At 41.7% G+C, this 21,157-nt stretch overlaps 1 protein-coding gene across 1 annotated transcript in view; it reads right to left on the bottom strand.

Annotated features, from left to right (window-relative positions):
* Positions 1-317: 317 nt before the first annotated feature.
* The window catches only part of crim1 (cysteine rich transmembrane BMP regulator 1 (chordin-like)), a 184,881-nt gene continuing 164,041 nt past the window's right edge, over positions 318-21,157 (bottom strand). The window contains exons 13-17 of the mRNA XM_071382060.1: positions 18,440-18,661; positions 17,946-18,134; positions 14,134-14,256; positions 4,664-4,854; positions 318-4,264 (exon numbers count right to left, since the gene is read on the bottom strand). Of these exons, the coding sequence (XP_071238161.1) occupies positions 4,079-4,264; positions 4,664-4,854; positions 14,134-14,256; positions 17,946-18,134; positions 18,440-18,661 (911 nt within the window). The 3' untranslated portion in view covers positions 318-4,078. The remainder of the gene's footprint in view (positions 4,265-4,663; positions 4,855-14,133; positions 14,257-17,945; positions 18,135-18,439; positions 18,662-21,157) is intronic.

The following is a 21,157-nucleotide window of genomic DNA, read 5'->3' as shown; positions in this document are numbered from 1 at the left end:
TGAGTGAGTAATCGCTAAACAGGTTGACCTGCTGGTATATTTTCGAAGTGCTGCAGGTGAAATTGTGTTTTTATTCCTCTTGAATTTTTGTTGTTGTTGATTGAACCTATCCTCTATCTCTAAACCCACAGAGATTTCTTCCTCAAGCAGAAAATAGCCAAAAAAGTGCACCATTGACATTTCATGATTGAGGCAGAAATCCCCGAAGAGAAATCACAGAGGAGATGGACAGGTTTGTGTCAAATTCCCTTAGAGGTAAGAATGACAACACCAGTACCAGTAATACTAATAATGATTGCACGGAAGATCCACATAGCTGTTTTCAAAGTATTTATTGTGCTGCAAAGAAACAAAAAATCATAATACAAGAACTTGCAAAAAATAATCTGCTGTGCTACGGGAAATTCAGTCAAATATGAATCTATCCTCTTAATAAATCTTGTTTTTGCAATTTCATCATTATCAATATCAACATATTTTTTTTATTTTTACATAAGCATGAAACACCAGTAATATACAGACTCTAAAGGGGATTGGTAGTTGTGTAAATAAAAGGATTAACAGGAAAGAATGGGGACAGAGAAATATTTCCCTCTCAACGGGCTATCTTTATTGGAACAGAGGAAAATGCTCATCAGGGTGTCAGGCTTTTGTGCTCCTTGGACAAGGCATATGTAGCCTGATCAGATGAGTTTGTGTTGTCTAGCTATCCAACTTCTATGTTCTTTGTCACATTGTGTTACAGTAAACTGCGTGACAGTGACCATAGGAGGTGGCAAGACAGCACAAACAGATCTGGGATCAGGCTAAATCAGGTCCATGAGACCAAAAACCCTGAAAAGATGTGAAAGCTTGTGATCCTCCAACTTCTCCACCTACCTAAAGTACAACCTTATTTACATGCTCTTTGAGAGACTGACACAACACTAAAATAGTTTCACAATTTCAGCTGCGTCATCGTTTAAGGCCTATTATGTTCATGTTCAATTATCTTGCTCATTAATAAATTATTTAGGTCATTTAACATAATAAATTAAATCAAAATTTTTCCCTCTCTCTTTCTTTTCCAACAATGTTTTTTTATTTTTTATTTTGGCAAGTGATACTCAAGTATTTACAACAATACTTGGGGGATGCACTGAAAGATACAAAGATTTCACCCTGTAAGACCCATTGTGAACAAGATGCATTCCTGTATGACGTTACTCAACCATACTGTAGGGGATGTAGCACCACATCCTGCAACATAGAGCCAAGTCACAGAAGAACTCAGCCAGTCAATGTGATGCGAGTGTAATAGAACTTATGGTCCTTAATCAAATCAATTATTATGATCCATCACTTCACCGATTGGAAATAATGTGGATTGTGTATTTAAGTGAGGTTTGACTGTGGTTTGTGTCCAGATGATAGACAGACCTATATATAATGGCTGGAGAATCAAACCAATCAACTTTCTTTGAAAAAGCATTTACATACAGTACATGTCGGTTATACAGTAGATTTGAGTATGTTTTTCCTATGTCTGGAGAATACATATAGGCTAGGAGAAAACAGAGCAAGCTTCAGCTGCAATTAATGTTTTGAAAGGTAAATATTTACCCCTCTTGTTCTTGCCAGAAATCCACACCTATAAACAGAAATGCAGTGCCTGCATACAATGACCGTGAGAGTTCTAAGTTAATTTAGGTTTTGTAGATCAAATATTCAGAAACAACTGGAACCTAACTGTAACACTGGGTCTGACAGGGCTCAGAAAAAAACTAAGGGCAACTCTTTCAATGAAAAGTATGTTTAAAAAAACTAACCAAAAAAGGTTATTTTCTATATAAAAGTGCCAAGATGTATGATTCAACTAAATCTTTTGTCAGACAGATTAAGATACACCGAAGACAAACTATAAAAGTCAACTACTACCCCTACCTTCCTCCATCCCACCCTCTCTCCCAGAGCTTATGTCCACCCACTTTCAATAGTTTGACTTCAGAAGCGACAAATGAAAGAGAAGAATAACAGATCGAGAGAACCTGGTACTGCTCAGCTCAGAACTCACTTGTCTATATATGGTTGGCATTTTGAACATTGCTTCATTCAGGGAAACAGATTGACTCAAATAGATAGGGAACTCACAGAACAATCAAACAAAGCCCTCATAGACAATTTTTTTTTCTTAAAAAAAAATATGAAAATGACATCAAATAAATGAGGGGAAAACAGATTGAATAAGATGTTTGTGTTTTTTCTGTCCTGTCTCTATCACTCCTCTTTTCAAACAAGCAATGCAAATGTTTGTTCTCATCATGTTTTCTATTATTAGATCAAATCTATTTCTCAATCATAAATACATTCAATAGGAAATTAATTGAGAAATGTACATGTGAAGAAAAAAGCATGTGTGCATGCATGTGGGTTGACACATGTACATATATGAATAAACAACATACATAGACACATACGTACTGTATATAGTCACACAATATTTCATGTATTTTTCATCTTCAGCAGTAATATGTACATACGTGTTCCTACTGTATAATGTTTTGCAATTAATAAATGAAGACAAAGGTGCTTGGGTAATATCGAGAAGAGGAGACTGTTAGTCTTACAGCCAGTAAAACAAAACAAGAAAAATATCAGAGCTACTTTAATATAGCTCGTCTTCAGAGAACCCCGAGAGAAAACACATTTGAACATATTCTTTGATTCTATGTTTTCTTGTATCCTCAGTGTTTCCTAAAGGAGCTAAATAGTATCCCTATGTGTGTGTAACTCCATGTAAAACAGGACTTACAGCAACAAAGCAGAAAAGCTTGTAAAGCATATGCTCAAATTGTTAATCCTCAAGAACTACACTACCCACTGGGCACACACTGGTTGAATCAACGTTGCTGCCACGTCATTTCAATGACATTACGTTGAACCAACGTGGAATCTACACCCATCTGTGCCCAGTTTGAAGCTTCATCCTGCCTTTATCAACCCGAACACATTTATTCTTTATCCAAATAAAAGACACCATTGTTTGGAGTGTGTGAAAGTCAGCGTCAGCCTGCCCTTTGTTGTTAAATACATTTAGCCAAAAGATTATGGAGACTTGAAAGTGACCAGGAAAATAACACTTATACACGTTGAGCAGAATATCAAAGGAAAATAAATGGAGTGAATGAAGCTTCTTCTTCCTTTCCACCTTCTATCCAACAGGTGACGTTCCACGAGGGAAAACAAGACAACAAACCAATGTCAACGTTTTCAAAGGAGGGGAGGAAAAGAGGAAGGAAAGAAGAGAGCAATAGTCCAGCTTGAACAGACCTGAGAGAGGTGCTCAGCTGAGTTCTGTCTGTGACGGGGTCTACGGTATCTGACCTCTTTCTTTCTCTCATTCTCTCTCTTTTGGCTCAGCACCACATAGAATCTGGCAGTCGTCAGTCCGTCGTGCCACGGCTCAGATCAGACTGGCCACAGTGTTCCTCTAGCATCTCTCTTACAGGGTGTGTTTTGATTCGACATACAGTCAGCAGAGCTTTGGTTCTAAAAGTTCAGTGTTCAACAGAAAACACTAGCTTGAATTATTCTGTTTATCTCTTCAAAGGCCTTTTTCAAGGAAGCAGGAATGCAGGAAAATACCATACTTTGAAAAATACCCACTTTTTCCTAATCACAAAGATGTATATCTAACTTTAAACACACACACACACACACATTCACAAAGACCCACATACAGAAGCACGCCTCCATCACACACACCAAACAAAAAGAAGTTGAATAATAATCTAGGAAAATCTGGATTCTGGTTCTTCCATTGTGTTAGCTGTAGTTTAAAATCATCATCATTATATTTTGTTTGATTAGTTATTCATCTTGAGGAGATTATTATTTTCATTTATCTGTCTTTGCTAGTGAACTTTGCTAGTTTGCTAGTTATTTTATCATTGATAGGTTTGGTGTCATTTTTCCACCCGTCTGTGTTAAGTAATAGTTGTTGTGGTACTGTAGGTAATGCGCTCTCTCGCTCTCGTTTTGGCTGCTTGCTGACTGCTGAGTATTGGACAGGAGGCGAGGCCAGGCCAGTCTCTCTGTCTCACTGAGTCTGGTAGAAATTGTCAGCCTGCAGATTGTTGAGGTTGTTTTGTTTCTGCATGCTGTAGTAACCGCTGTACCTGGAGTCAGGGTCAGCGATCCGGAGCATGCACTGTGAACTGTCCACCTGCACCTTGGTGCCTTTCTGGCAGTCCACATATACCAGCTGGTTGTTGAGGCAGGTGGGCTAAAGAGGACACACACACACACACACACACAGTTAGTTACCTCCACAGATCACACTCTAGTTAGGCTCAGAGCTTTAGATTTTATTGATATATTCATACTATATTATATTTCTCAATAAGGCTCTGCTCAGGCTGTATACATACAGTAAAGACAGCATTTGCTGCTCATCATTACTATAAAGCTAGGCAATGTAATCATTCTATGTAATAGCACAACTTTTTTTTACATTAAATTATTTCAAGATTCAAATGTATAGACATTGATTAAGTATGCATCTCCATAAGCTGCTGATGTGATATTCTCTGGCGTTTTAGACCATCAACTATATTACAACAACAACAAAGCAGTACAGAAACCAACAAGGCATACTGTAAATGTGGGTAATGGCACCCCCTACCTTAGTTGGGGTGCGATAGCAGAGCACGGGGATCCACTGCTTCTTCTGGTTAATGAAGAGCAGAGCTGTGATGGTGAACAGCATCATGATGATGGGCAGTGCCACCCATGCCACAGAGTGCAGCGTGGTGTCTTCTCTGGGCACGGGGGTCTTCCCATCCAGATAGGGCATTTGGAGACTACCAAAGTTCCCTGTGACAGAGGCAGCACACAAACATTATGACACACCTATAAGTCTGTATCACGAGATGTTTATACATTATTAATTTGAAAATAAAGGAAAGCCGCACACTCTAGGAGCTCAGATGCAAAAATGTTAATATCCAACGATTCGACAGCCAAGCTGTCTTCATCAGGGTATATTATTCATTAACTGGCGAATGGTTCCATGTGGGATTTGCCTTTATATGTAGTAGTTAAAAGGAAACAGCAGACTCTGCTCCAAGTGGGGAGATGAAGAGTTACATATGTGCCTTCGGAAAGTATTCAGACCCCTTGAGTTTTTACACAATGTACTACGCTGTAAGTTACAGCCTTATTCTAAAAAATGCTCTGCAATCTACACACAATACCCCATCATGATAAAGCGAAAACATTTGTAGAAATGTTTGCAAATGTATTAAAAGTAAAAAACAGAAATACCTTATTTACAAAAGTATTCAGATACTTTGCTATGCGACTCGAAATTGAGTTCAGCTGCATCCTGTTTCCAAATCAATGCAAACTTTATTTGTCACAGGCTCCGAATACAACAAGTGCAGACTTTACCTTGAAATGCTTAATTACAAGCCCTTAACCAACAGTGCAGTTCAAGAAGAGTTAAGAAAATATTTACCAAGTAGACTAAAATAAAAAGTAATAATAAAAAAGTAACACAATAAGAATAACGATACTGAGGTTATATACAGGGGGCACCGGTACCGAGTCAGTGTGCAGGGGTACAGGTTAGTTGAGGTAATTTGTACATGTAGGTGGGGGTGAAGTGACTATGCATAGATAATAAACAGCGAGTAGCAGCAGTGTACAAAAGGGAGGGGGGGGTCAATGTAAATTGTCCGGTGGCGATTTGATTAATTATTCAGCAGTCTTATGGCTTGGGGGTAGAAGCTATTGAGGAGCTTCTTGGTCCTAACGGCAAGCGCTCCGGTACCGCTTGCCGTGAGGTAGCAGAGAGAACAGTCTATGACTTGGGTGACTGGAGTCTCTGACAATTTTATGGGCTTTCCTCTGACACTGCCTATTATATAGGTCCTGGATGGCAGGAAGCTTGGCCCCAGTGATGTACTGGTCCGTTCGCACTACCCTCTGTAGCGGTGATGCAACCAGTCAGGATGCTCTCGATGGTGCAGCTCTAGAACTTTTTGAGGATCTGGGGACCCATGCCAAATGTTTTCAGCCTCCTGAGGGGGAAAAGGTTTCGTCGTGCCCTCTTCACAACTGTCTTGGTATGTTTGGACCGTGCTAGTTCGTTGGTGATGTGGACAACTCTCGACCCGCTCCACTACAGCCCCGTTGATGTTAATGGGTGCCTGTTCAGCCGCCTTTTCCTGTAGTCCACGATCAGCTCCTTAGTCTTTCTCACATTGAGGGAGAGGTTATTGTCCTGGCACCACAGTGCCAGTTCTCTGACCTCCTCCCTATAGGCCGTGTCATCGTTGTCGGTGATCAGGCTTAACACTGTTGTTTTGTCAGCAAACTTAATGATGGTGTTGGAGTCGTGTTTGGCCACGTAGTCATGGGTGAACAGGGAGTACAGGGGGGGACTAACCACACACCCCTGAGGGGCTCCAGTGTTAAGGATCAGCGTGGAAGATGTGTTGTTGCCTACTCTTACCACCTGGGGGCAGACTGTCAGGAAGTCCAGGATCCAGTTGCAGAGGGAGGTGTTAACTTCTTTGTGATAGGGGGCAGCATTTTCACTTTTGGATGAATAGCGTGCCCATAGTGAACTGCCTCCTACTCTGTCCCAGATGCTAATATATGCATATTATTACTACTATTGGATAAAAAACACTCTGCCGTTTCTAAAACTGTTTTAATGATGTCTGTGAGTATAACAGAACTCATATGGCAGGCAAAAACCTGAGAAAAAATCCAAACAGGAAGTGAGAATTCTGAGGCTGGTCGATGTACAACTCATCGCCTATTCAATTCCCTGTAAGATATGGATCTGTTTGCACTTGCTACGCCTTCCACTAGATTTCAACAGTCTGTAGAACGTGGAATGAAGCCTCTACTGTGATGTTGAGCCGGATGGGAGGTGTTTCAGTCATTGGTCTGGCAGAATGCCAGTTCCTGGTCACGCGCATTCCAAATGATATCGTCTTGCTTTCCATTATTTCTAGAGACACAAAGGAATTCTCCAGTTGGAACGTTATTGGATAGTTATGATAACAACATCCTGAAGATTGATTCTGTACTTAGTTTGACCAGTTTATTCGACCTGTAATATACCTTTTTGAAGTTTTCGTCCGAGTTCGCATGCATCTACGCGAGCGTTTGGACATGTGCACTAAACGTGCTAGCAAAAGTAGCTACTTAGACATAAGTAATGGACATTATCGAACAAAACAACAGTTTATTGTGGAACTAGGATTCCTGGGAGTGCATTCTGATGAAGATCATCAAAGGTAAGGGAATATTTATGATATAATTTCGTATTTCTGTTGACTCCAACATGGCGGAGAAATGTTGTTATATCTGAGCGCCGTCTCAGATTATTGCATGGTGTATTTTTTCCGTAAAGTTTTTTTGAAATCTGGCACAGCGGTTGCATTAAGAACAAGTGTATCTTTAATTCTATGTAAAACATGTATCTTTCATCAAAGTGTATGATGAGTATTCCTGTTATTAGATGTGGCTCTCTGCAATTTCTCCGGATATTTTGGAGGCATTTCTGAACATGGCGCCAATGTAAACTAAGATTTTTGGATATAAATATGCACATTATCGAACAAAACATACATGGATTGTGTAACATGATGTCCTATGAGTGTCATCTGATGAAGATCATCAAAGGTTAGTGATTAATTCTATCTCTATTTCTGCTTTTTGTGACTCCTATCTTTGGCTTGGAAAATGGCTGTGTTTTTCTGTGGCTATGTACTGACTTAACATAATCGTTTGGTGTGCTTTCGCCGTAAATCCTTTTTGAAATCAGGCATGTTGGCTGGATTCACAACACGTGTAGCTTTAATTTGGTGTCTTTCATGTGTGATTTCATGAAAGATTGATTTTTATAGTAATATATTTGAATTTGGCGCACTGCATTTTTTCTGGCTTTTGGCCAAGTGGGACGTTAGCATCCCATATATCCCAGAGAAGTTTTAAGTCCCAGAGTCCTTAGCTTAGTGATGAGCTTCGTGGGCACTATGGTGTTGAACGCTGAGCTGTAGTCAATGAACAGCATTAGGTGTTCATTAGGTGTTCCTTTTGTCCAGGTGAGAAAGGCCAGTGTGGAGTGCGATTGAGATTGCATCATCTTTGGATCTGTTAGGACGGTATGCAGATTGGAGTGGGTCTAGGGTGTCCGGGAGGATGTTGAAAAAAAAAAAAAAGTTACACAAAACGCAAAAAAACTAATAAAACAGCACAATTGGTTGGGAGAATGTAAAACGTCATCCATGTTCTTCGGCGCCATCTTTAATACATTGATCATCCTTGAGATGTTTCTACAACTTGATTGGAGTCCACCTGTGGTAAATTAAATTGATTGGACATGATTTGGAAAGGCACACACCTGTCTATATAAGTTCCCATAGTTGACAGTGCATGTCAGAGTTAAAACCAAGCCATGAGGGCGAAGGAACTGTCTGTAGCGGTCCGAGACAGGATTGTGTTGAGGCACAGATCTGGGGAAGGGTACCAAAACATTTCTGCAGAATTGAAGGTCCCCAAGAACACAGTGGCTTACATCATTCATTAATGGAAGAAGTTTGGAAACACCAAGACACTTCCTAGAGCTGGCCACCCGGTCAAACTGAGCAATCAGGGGAGAAGGGCCTTAGTCAGGGAGGTGACCAAGAACCCGATTGTCACTCTGACAGAGCTCTAAAGTTCCTCTATGGAGATGGGAGAACCTTACAGAAGGACAACCATCTCTGCAGCACTCCACCAATGAGGCCTTTACGGTAGAGTGACCAGAAGGAAGCCACTCCTCTGTAAAATGCACGACTGCCCACTTTGAGTTTGCCTAAAGGCACCTAAAGAATCTCAGACCATGAGAAGAAAGATTCTCTGGTCTGATGAAACCAAGATTGAACTCTTTGGCCTGAGTGCCAAGCATCACGTCTGGAGGAAACATGGCACAATCCCTACGGTGAACCATAGTTGTGGCAGCACCATGCTGTGGGAATATTTTTCAGCGGCAGGGACTGGGAGACTAGTCAGGATCGAGGGAAAGATGAACGCAGAAAAGTATTGAGAGATCCTTGATGAAAACCTGCTCCAGAGCACTCAAGACCTCAGACTGGGGCAAAGGTTCACCTACAAGCAGGACAATGACCCTAAGCAGATAGCCACTCCTGCATTGTCTTGGCTTCGGGACAAGTCTCTGAATGTTCTTGAGTGGCCCAGCCAGAGCCCGGACTTATGTGTGAACTCCTTCAAGACTGCTGGAAAAGCATTCCAGGTGAAGCTGGAATTTCCACCAGTCTAATATCCATTGCTCGTGTTTCTTGGCCAAAGCAAGTCTCTTATTATTATTTTTGTCCTTTAGTAGTGGTTTCTTTGCAGCAATTCAACCATGAAGGCCTGATTCATGCAGTCTCCTCTAAACAGTTGATGTTGAGATATGTCTGTTACTTGAACTCTGTGAAGCATTTATTTTGGCAGAAATTTCTGAGGCTGGTAATGCTAATGAACTTATCTTCTGCAGCAGAGATAACTCTGTACTCAACTTCCGGCGCCGACAGAGATAGCCGCCTCGCTGCGCGTTCCTAGGAAACAATGCAGTATTTCGTTTTTTATGTATTATTTCTTACTGTCACGACTTCCGCCGAAATCGGCTCCTCTCCTTGTTCGGGCGGGGTGCGGCGATCGACGTCACCGGCTTTCTAGCCATCACCGCTCCATTTATTCATATATCCATCTGTCTTGTCTTGTTTCCATACACACCTGGTTTTCATTTCCCCAATCAATCTACTTGTATTTAACCCTCTGTTTCCCATCATGTTTTGAGTGTAATTGTTTCATGTTATGTGGTGTTAGTTTACGCGCTTTACTTTTATGTTCCGTTTTTTGAGCGCATTTGATTTATGTAGTGCTCTCATTTTTGGAACTATAATAAAAGTGTATCTGTTCATTATACTCTGCTCTCCAGCACCAGACTTCACCTCCAATACACCATTGACACTTACATTGTTACCCCAGGAAATCTTAAGTTTTATTACATACAGCCGGGAAGAACTATTGGATATAAGAGCAACGTCAACTTACCAACATTACGACCAGGAATACGACTTTCCCGAAGCGGATCCTCTGTTTGGTCCACCACCCAGGACAATGGATCGGATCCCAACCGGCGACCCAAAACAACGGCGCCGCAGAAGGGGCAGATGGAGCGGTCTTATCAGAATTCACGACCCAGGCTGGCAAAACCCTGTATCATTGTTACTCTAACTTCCGCGACGCATACAAAGCCCTCCCCCGCCCTCCTTTCGGAAAATCTGACCACGATTCCATTTTGTTGCACCCAGCCAGAAACTAGACAGAAACTAAAACAGGAAACGCCCGTGCTCAAGTCTGTTCAACGCTGGTCCGACCAATCGGATTCCACGCTTCAAGATTGCTTCGATCACGTGGACTGGGATATGTTCCGCATAGCATCGGACAATGACATTGATGAATACGCTGATTCAGTGAGCGAGTTTGTGTATCGTGATGTTGTACCCTCAACGACTATTAAAACCTTCCCCAACCAGAACAGCAGGGAGCAGCGTAAGAAGGCCCGTTAGCTGGACAATGACATAATTCTAATTTTCTTGTTCAGTCAACCACTGTTAGTATTTGTGCATGTTTATTGGTGTATTGCACTTTATTTCTTGATACAGACTTTTATACCTGTGGATTATGGATGGACAGCCAACAGAATGGCTGAGAAAATAAAGGTTCAACCCCCAAGTACTCTGGTTCTTGTTTTTGCTGTGGTTAACCGAACAAGTGTTGTCTATTACTGTCTGGTTTTTATTTTCATGCAGGATTTTAACGCATTCGCGCAAAACTAAAAGCCCGTACCACTGCTTTTAATCAGGGCAAGGTGACCGGAAACATGACCGAATACAAAACAGTGTAGCTATACCCTCCGCAAGGCAATCAAACAAGCTAAGCGTCAGTATAGAAACAAAGTAGAGTTGCAATTCAACGGCTCAGACACGAGAGGTATGTGCCAGGGTCTACAGTCAATCACGGACTACAAAAAGAAAACCAGCCCCGTCGCGGACCACGATGTCTTGCTTCCAGACAAACTAAACAACTTCTTTGCTCGCTTTGAGGACAATACAGTGCCACCGACACGGCCCGCTACCAAAACCTGCGGGCTCTCCTTCACTGCAGCCAACGTGAGTAAAACATTTAAACGTGTTAACCCTCGCAAGGCTGCCAGCCCAGATGGCAACCATAGCCGCGTCCTCAGAGCATGCGCAGACCAGCTGGCTGGTGTGTTTACGGACATATTCAATCAATCCTTATCCCATTCTGCTGTTCCCACATGCTTCAAGAGGGCCACCATTGTTCCTGTTCCCAAGAAAGCTAAGATAACTGAGCTAAATGACTATCGCCCCATAGCATTCACGTCCGTCATCATGAAGTGCTTTGAGAGACTAGTCAAGGACCATATCACCTCCACCCTACCTGACACCCTAGACCCACTCCAATTTGCTTACCGCCCCAATAGGTCCACCAACGACGCAATCGCAATCACACTGCACACTGCCCTAACCCATCTGGACAAGAGGAATACCTATATAAGAATGCTGTTCATCAACTACAGCTCAGTATTTAACACCATAGTACCCTCCAAACTCGTCATTAAGCTCGAGATCCCGCCCTGTGCAACTGGGTCCTAGACTTCCTGACGGGCCCCCCCGCCCCCACCCATTAAGACTGAAAGAAATTCCACAAATTAACTTAACCTTTTGTCAATAGGGGGAGCTGTTAGCATTATTTTTTTTTTTACATTTCCAAATTAAACTGCCTCGTACTCAATTCTTGATCGTACAATATGCATATTATTGTTATTATTGGATAGAAAACAGTCTATAGTTTCTATAGGAGTTGAAATTTTGTCTCTGAGTGGTACAGAACAATTTCTACAGCACTTTTCATGACAGGGTTCAGATTTCAGAAATTTTTACCTCTGATCTGGGGTCTGTTTATAAGGCCACAGTGAATGCTATGAAGAAACCGACACTACCTACGTCTTCCTCTGGGTGTCTGTACGTCATCACGTTTTCAATGAAGTCTATGGGACGTTCACAGCCATTATAAATGACAAAAATGTACAGAGACCCCTCTTTCTCAACGTGCGCCTCAAGCGTGAAGGCCATCGGACCTGCCTCGTTCCAAATCGTTTTCTAACCAGCAGTATTTCTCCGGTCATGTTTTCAGTCGTTATAGTTGTTAAAAACATCATAATGTAGTGAATTTTAACCGTTTTATATCAATTTATATCCGTTTAGTGCGATTTTGAGGAATTTCTTTGTCGTGCACTCTGAAAGTTTGGACACGCTTTAGGGTGTCGGTCGTTGGTGATGGACATTTCGAAGGACAGAGGACATCTATCGACCAAAAGACGTTTATAACATAGAAAGGATACATTGCCCAAGAATATGATGGAAGATCAGCTCAAAGTAAGCAATATTTAATATGATAAACCGTGTTTCTGTCGAAATATTTTAAACGCATACATCGCCATTTTGTTTGGTATAGCTTCACTTGGCCAACCCTGTATTGAAAAGTAAGGATAATTTAAAAAATGTAAATCAGCGGTTGCATTAAGAACTAATTTGTCTTTCGATTCCTGTCAACCCTGTATTTTTTAGTCAAGTATATGATTAGCTTTTAATTAAACTAGATCACTCTGATAGATGACGTCAGACATATTGAGGCTTGATTTCCTAGTATTTTCATTGTGTAACCACGGTTTTGTATGGCTAAATATGCACCTTTTCGAACAAACTGTATATGTATGTTGTAAAATGATGTTACAGGAGTGTCATCGGAAGAATTCTGAGAAGGTTAGTGAAAAAATTAATATCTTTTGGCGGTGGTTACGTTATAGCGCTCTTTGGCTGGAATCGATGCTCTGGTAACGTTGGAACATGTAGTATGCTAACTTATCGATTTATTGGGTTTTCGCTGAAAAACGCTTAGAAAATCTGAAATATGGTCTGAAATCACAAGAACTGGGTCTTTCCATTGCTATGCTTTGTCTATTTTTATGAAATGTTTTATGATGAGTAAATTGGTCATACACGTTGCTCTATCTAGTAATTCTAGTGGATTTGTGATGGTCGGTGCAATTGTAAACTGTGATTTCTACCTGAAATATGCACTTTTTTCTAACAAAAACTATCCTATACCATGAATATGTTATCAGACTGTCATCTGATGGTTTTTTTTATAGGTTATTGGCTATCAATATCTTAGTTGAGCCGAATTGGTGATAGCACCTGAAGGAGTAAGAAACTGATGGAGTTAGAATAGTGGTGTATTTTGCTAACGTGTTTAGCTAATAGATTTACATATTTTGTCTTCCCTGTAAAACATTTTAAAAATCTGAAATGGTGGCTTTATTCACAAGATCTGTATCTTTCATCTGGTGTCTTGGACTTGTGATTTAATGATATTTAGATGCTACTATCTACTTCTGAAGCTATGCTATCTATGCTAATCAGTGTGTGGGGGGTGGGGGGTGCTCCCGGATCCGGGTTTCTGAGGCAGTAAAAGTTAATAAGGCACACTTGCTAATTGAAATGCATTCCAGTTGACTACCTCATGAAGCTGGTTGAGAGAATGCCAAGAGTGTGCAAAGCTGTGCAAGGCAAAGGGTGTATACTTTGAAGAATCTCAAATCTCAAATATATTGTGATTTGTTTAACACTTTTTTTGGTTACTACGTTATTTCATAGTTTTGATATCTTCACTATTTTACAATGTAGATAATGGAAAAATAAAGTAAAACCTTGGAATGAAACCAGTTTTTGCTTTGTCATTATGTGGTATTGTGTGTAGATTTATGAGAAAAAATACAATTTAATAAATTTTAGACTAACGCTGTAAAGTAACAAAATGTGAAAAAAGTCAAGGGGTCTGAATACTTTACGAAGGCACTGTATGGACGACAGCAGAAACATTTAGCAGCTACAGCAGCACTGAGGAGACAGACAGTGTGTTTGTGTGTGTGTGAGCGCATGCTGTGTGGGCACATGTGTCTCTTTTTCAGACAAGGAAGTGTTTGATTTGAACTCTGACCTTTGAACTGGGGCATGATGTCGTTCTCACTGCGGGTGGGCCAGGCAGGCTGGTGCTGCTTCCTACCTCTGTGCTGGTCTGTCTTTTCAATTGGCATGTTGGTGGGGGCTGGTGCGTACATCTCTGTAACATAATATGGAAACACATGGTTAGAGAGAGAGAGGAATTAGGAGTTATATTGAAATATTTAGTTAGTAGGGATTAACATGGGTAACCGGGAACACTCTTTACATTTACATTTACATTCCCCGACGCAACCGGGGATGCCTCAGCTGGCTCGACCAGCTTCCATGCCTCAGCTAATATGATAGGTTCACAAGCCCTGGTTGGCTCGTCAGACTTCCATTGCCGAAGCTGGCTCATCAGGTTCTCAAGCCTCGGTTGGCTCGTCAGGTTGTCAAGCCTCGGTTGGCTCGTCAGGTTCTCAAGTCTCGGTTGGCTCGTCAGGTTCTCAAGCCTCGGTTGGCTTGTCAGGCTCCCGCACCTCGGATGGCTTGTCAGGCTCCCACACCTCAGCCGGCTCTACGGGCTCCCGCGCCTCAGCCGGCTCTATGGGCTCCCGCGCCTCAGCCGGATCTACGTGTTCCCACGCCTCAGCCGTTTCTACGGGTTCCTGCGCCTCAGCCATTTCTACGGGTTACCGCGCCTAGAGTTTGGCGTCCTGCGGTTGGAGCCGCGCGTCAGGGAGGGGGTACTGTCATGTCTACTCCCGCTCCCCCTCTCTGGCGCTTGTTGTCGCCAGTTCTCATTATGCACACCTGCCACCATCGTTACGCGCACCTGCGCCTCTTGAGACTCACCTGGACTCTATCACCCTCCTGATTACCGCCCCTATATCTGTCACTCCCTTTGGTTCTGTCACGCCCTGACCATAGAGAGCCCTTGGTTCTCTATGGTGTAGTAGGTCAGGGTGTGACTAGGGGGTGTTCTAGCTCAATATTTCTATGTTGGTGTTTTGTATGGTTCCCAATTAGAGGCAGCTGGTAATCGTTGCCTCTAATTGGGGATCATATTTAGGTAGCCATTTTTCCCACCTGTGTTTGTGGGATATTGTTTTGTGCATGTGCACCACTACTTTCACGTTTCGTTGTTGGTTTATTGTTTTTGTTTAAAGTTTCACCGTAATAAAGATGTGGAACTTCAATCACGCTGCGCCTTGGTTCCGTCCTTATTACGAACGTGACTGGTTCTTTACTCAGGCGTTATTGATTCTGGTTATATGTTTCATGTCTGTACATTTCTCGTGTTTCTTTTTTGTTCCATGTTCGTTTATTTATTAAATTCATTCCCTGTACTTGCTTCCCGTTTTATTAGCGTACACGTTACATCAACCCTCACGTGAAGAAGCAAGACTCTGCACATTTTGAGGTAAGAATTTATATATATATTTTTTGTGATGGCATCACCTGCTTTGTAGTTAGATTCACCAAACATATACCAGGTTAATAACCAGTGTGTCTTTATATATTTCATGTAATTTAGCAATGCTAAAGTTTTAATATGTAGCTAAAATTGAAGCTAGCTAATTACACACACGCGCACGCACGCATGCACGCACACACACACATTCAGTTGAGAAGTTAATGGAGGGTTAATCACGCGCACACACACACACACCCCTCACGCACACATTTTGAATGTAGTAGCGCAATCTCTGAGAAATGAACAAAAAATGCTAATTTTGTCATGGTGTATTTGCTAACAAATACACCATGACAGCGCAATACACAAGGGGTGGAACATTTGCAAAGGACAAACAGAATAATATTAGTCTGAGGAGAGATTAAATAGCATTAATACAACAAAAATAATTGCATTATTTAGCATTATAATACAACAAAAATAACAACAAAAATGGCTAGCTAAAAGTGTTACAACCATCCCCGGTCTCCCCTACTTGCTGCCGTTACGAGAGCTTTGGCAGAGAATGTGATCAACAAACGGTATGAGAGTATATATGGATATGTTTAAAACAGAGTTGGTCCCCATTAAGATACTTTGCTATTTAATCTCTTTATCTCCCAGTTATTAATGAGCCGATCTTCAATCTGTATAATCATTAATTTGATTTTGCTAAATATAGGAGATATTCTGTCATTTATTGAAGCTGTTTAGAAAATTTGGTATTTTGACTTTTGTTTGACTGCCGCTACACAAAGTTTGTATGATGTATGTACGCCAGACCCACTGGCTCCAGGTCATCTATAAGTCTTTGCTAGATAAAGCTCCACCTTATCTCAGCTCACTGGTCACCATAACAACACCCACCCGTAGCACACGCTCCAGCAGGTATATCTCACTGGTCATCCCCAAAGTCAACTCCTCCTTTCCTTACAGTTCTCTGCTGCCAATGACTGTAACGAATTGCAAAAATCGCTGAAGTTGGAGACTTATATCTCCCTCACTAACTTTAAGCATCAGCTATCTGAGCAGCTTACCGATCGCTGCAGTTGTACACTGCCCATCTGTAAATAGCCCATCAAACTACCTACCTCATCCCCATATTGTTTTTATTAAGTTGTTTTTGCTCTTTTGCACACCAGTATTTCTACTCACCATCTGCACATCTATCACTCCAGTGTTCATTTGCTAAATTGTAATTACTTCGCTACTATCGGCCTATTTATTGCCTTACCTCCTTACTCCATTTGCACACACTGTATATAGATTTTTCTATTGTGTATTGACTGTACTTTTGTTTATCCCATGTTTAACTCTGTTGTTTTTTGTCCCACTGCTTTGGCTTTATCTTGGCCAGGTCGCAGTTGTAAATGAGAACTTGTTCTCAACTGGCCTACCTGGTTAAATAAAGGTGAAATAAAAAAAATTAAAGTGACCTTCCACTCTTCATTAGTTGTGCCTGAATCTAAGAGGTCAAATTTAGCTTTTAATCTCCAGCCAATCACAATAAGGGATTACATGACTCTGTCTGATCTTTATCAGCCCTCTTCTCCAACTCTTCAACCAGTTATTGTTGGGCACCACAACAATAATTTGAACATTTGCTCTTGTCTGCTTGGAGTGACAGGTGGGTGCAATCTAGGAAAGATAGAGTATTTTAAATGTTTTCAAATAGTATTTGAACCCAGGGATGAATTACGGGCAGTGGAGTTCTCGTCAGCTAATTACACTGCTACTGCATCTCATCGATCCATGGCAGGACGGTGAGAGAGAACAGAGGGAGCTATTATCAATCCATTATCCTAGCCTAAGCAAAGCATGCTAATTTACTTGACATCACCAGTCAAACCCTAATCCCTCCCTTCAGATGATTAATCTCAATGAAGGTGTTTGCTGTGGTTGTCCTCAATTAATGATAGCTTAAGTCAACCGAATAAATATTTGAGGGACATGGTGTGAATGAGTCATTATCAATATAACGTCACTGATCATAAAAAACATGCAGTGACTTGCTGTATAACTCTGATAAAGTTAAATGTAGAATAATCGGAGATGTGTACTTCTGACTATGCTCTTCAAGAGGTGAGGATATTAAAACCAAATAGTTAACATTTATTTAACAATCCCTTAACCGGCACGTAGTTGTCAATTGTTTGCAGATCTGGGGGTCTCCTTGACCCCCAGTAGCCAAATCGAACGCTCTGCACCATATTGTGACGTTTTACTGATAATGACCTATACATACCAAAAATGGGATTGGTATGCACTCTTCATAGTCCTTATTTAAAAATAGTGAAGTGAATACATAGAAGCAATATTGATGACCAGGAAAAAGCATATTTTGCAAGGGCGTGTGTTTAAGGGGGAAGGAAGTCATTAGAGGCAATGAGACTGAATGCCAACACACACACCTGAACACATAGGGCAGCAGCTGCCCTCCACTATGGTGGGTTGGTGGCATGGCAGGATGGGGCAGCTGACAGTAGAGCAGAGGGTCTGTCCCTGAAGGCAGTAGCAGTGTGTACAGCTGTCTATGTCCCAGCGCTCCTCGTCTGCATACGTCTTCCCATTGAAGTGGCACACGGCTCTTGGTGTGGCATCTGCCAGGAGACATAGGAGAAGATCAAATAGGATCCACCTCCAAGACAGGAAAAAATATGGAAGATACTCATTCAGTAAATACACACAAACATATAGGCAAGACCATCTCACCAATTGGGATGAATACAATTTCACACATTTGTGGTTTCAAACATTGGTGCGAACACACCACCTTATCAGGTTAGAGTTAAGGCTTAGGTAATGATAAGCCTCAACCCATGTATCATGTGAACACGTCTCTGGATACCTCCCCACATTGTCTATAGTACAGGTATGTCCAATGATCTGTGTGTGTGCAGCATACCGAGGCAGTAGGGGCAGCACTGTCCTTTGCGCAGCACGGGCCTGGCACAACCAACGGGCGGGCAGGACTCTGAGAAGCAGCTGATCTGACCGTCCAGACACACACAGCTGGAGCAGGTGTTGGGCTTCCAGGACTCTGCTGCCAGGAAGATGTCCCCCTCCTTGTTCCTGCAGTAGCTGGGTAAGCTGTCATTACTGGGAGAATGGGGGGTGATGGGCTCGTCTATAGAGGAGAGAGGGACAAACACACACACACAGGATCAACTGACTGCACTGAACACACAGTGAATACATTTCTTCACTTGTTCGGGTATGCTTTTAAATAGTGATGGGGGGAAAAAATCGAAAGTTACATATCGGGATATTATTTTTAACAATATCGTATCATTTTTTTTTGCGGTAGTTGGCTGTACCAAAACTCCAGTACTTTTCCTTCATAGGTTGTTCTTCATCTTCTTTTTAAATAGGGAACAAATTTGTTTTCAGCACTTTTATTTCCATGACTGATCAAAACTCGTTTTCTCATGGCTCTCTATTCTCCCACTGCAGCAGACATATGGTGAGCAATATGTTTGGCACATCGAATCACAATAAAAAACAGTATTGAATCGCAATACATATCGTATCGGCACCTAAGTATCATGATAATATTGTATTGTAAGGTCACTGGCAATTCCCAGCCCTACTTTTAAAGATGCTGTTACGGCTCTCGTTGGTGGTAGGAAGAGTGGACCAAAGCGCAGCATGGAAAGTGTTTATTTCAAAAAACACTCAAACAAAATAACAAATGTGAAAACAAAAGCGCACAGTTCTGTCAGGCAGAAAAACTAAACAGAAAACAAGATCCCACAACTGAAGGTGGGAAAAAGGGCTGCCTAAGTATGATCCCCAATCAGAGACAACGATAGACAGCTGCCTCTGATTGGGAACCATACCTGGCCAACAAAGAAATATACAAACTAGAATGCACACCCCAAATCACACGCTGACCTAACCAAATAGAGAAATAAAAAGGCTCTCTAAGGTCAGGGCGTGACAGATGCGTTCTTTAAGCCTGACTGTAACTCTTAGAGCAGCTAATAAAACCCATAATACAGGGCTTAAAATATAGATGACATTCAAACGGTAGAATGTTCATTTTTGCGTCTTTGGTTTATTCGACTAAAACATCTCAAACAAACAGCTTAAGAGATGGAAACACACCAGATATCCATGTGAGAGTTGAGTTGGTGGCCTTCCAGGTATCTCAGTCCTCTTACACTGTGTTTTACAGTGACAGAGGCCCAAAGCACTGCTGCCTGTTTCATGTTTGGCTTGGTTTGCCATGTCTAAGTTTTCTCATGCACTATTCATCTCTAGAGCTCCATAACTTATGCATTATTCTTTTTTTACTCTCTCTACGGAGTTTGATTCTGGCCTCCGATCTGTGTTTTTTTCTCCAGCTGTTTACCGTCAAACTATTTCTCCCCTCTCTCTTATCCTCCTCGCTGTGTCTCTCTCTGTCTCTGTATCTCTCTGTCTCTGTACCTCTGTCTCTCTCTCTCTGTACCTCTCTGTCTCTACATCTCTGTACCTCTATGTTTCTACATCTTTGTACCTCTTGATCTCTCTCTACATCTCTGTCTCTTTGGCCATCACTCTCTAGTCTGTTAGGCCAGACAAACTATTGTTGTGCTGCTGTGTTGTTGCCTTACAAATGTATTCACCCCCCTTGGCATTTTTCCTATTTTGTTGCATTACAACCTGTAATTTAAATGGATTTTTATTTGGATTTCATGTAATGGACAGACACAAAATAGTCCAAATTGGTGAAGTGAAATTTAAAAAAAATTCAAACGGAAAAGTGGTGCATGCATATGTATTCACCCCCTTTGCTATGAAGCCCCTAAAAAAGATCCGGTGCAACCAATTATCTTCACATAATGAGTTAAATAAAGTCCACCTGTGTGCAATCTAAGTGTCACATGATCTGTCACCTGATCTCAGTGTATATATACACCTGCTCTGAAAGGCCCCAGAGTCTGCAACACCACTAAGCAAGGAGCACCACCAAGCAAGCGGCACCATGAAGACCAAGGAGCTCTCCAAACAGGTCAGGGACAAAGTTGTGGAGAAGTACAGATCAGGGTTGGAATATAAAAAAGTATCCAAAACTTTGAACATTCCACAGAGCACCATTAAATCCATTATTAAAAAATGGAAAGAATATGGCATCACAACAAACCTGCCAAGAGAGGGCCGCTCACCAAAACTCACGTACCAGGCAAGGAGGGCATTAATCAGAGAGGCAACAAAGATACCAAAGATAACCCTGAAGGAGCTGCAAAGCTCCACAGCGGAGATTGTAGTATCTGTCCATAGGACCACGTTAGGCCGTATACTCCCCAGAGTTGGGCTTTACGGAAGAGTGGCCAGAAAAAAGCCATTGCTTAAAGAAAAAAATAAGCAAACACGTTTGGTGTTCGCCAAAAGGCATGTGGCAGACTCCCCAAACATATGGAAGAAGGTACTCTGGTCAGATGAGACTAAAATGCAGCTTTTTTTGGCCATCAAGAAAAACGCTATGTCTGGCACAAACCCAACACCTCTCATCACCCCAAGAACAACATGTTTTTCATCGGCAGAGACTGGGAAACTGGTCAGAATTGAAGGAATGATGGATGACGCTAAATACAGGGAAATTCTTGAGGGAAACCTGTTTCAGTCTTCAAGAGATTTG

Source organism: Salvelinus alpinus, chromosome 34, assembly GCF_045679555.1.
Source record: "Salvelinus alpinus chromosome 34, SLU_Salpinus.1, whole genome shotgun sequence".
NCBI classification, from domain to species: domain Eukaryota; kingdom Metazoa; phylum Chordata; class Actinopteri; order Salmoniformes; family Salmonidae; genus Salvelinus; species Salvelinus alpinus.
The sequence above is the reverse complement of the archived record's forward strand: the minus strand, read 5'-3'. Positions and strand labels throughout refer to the sequence as shown.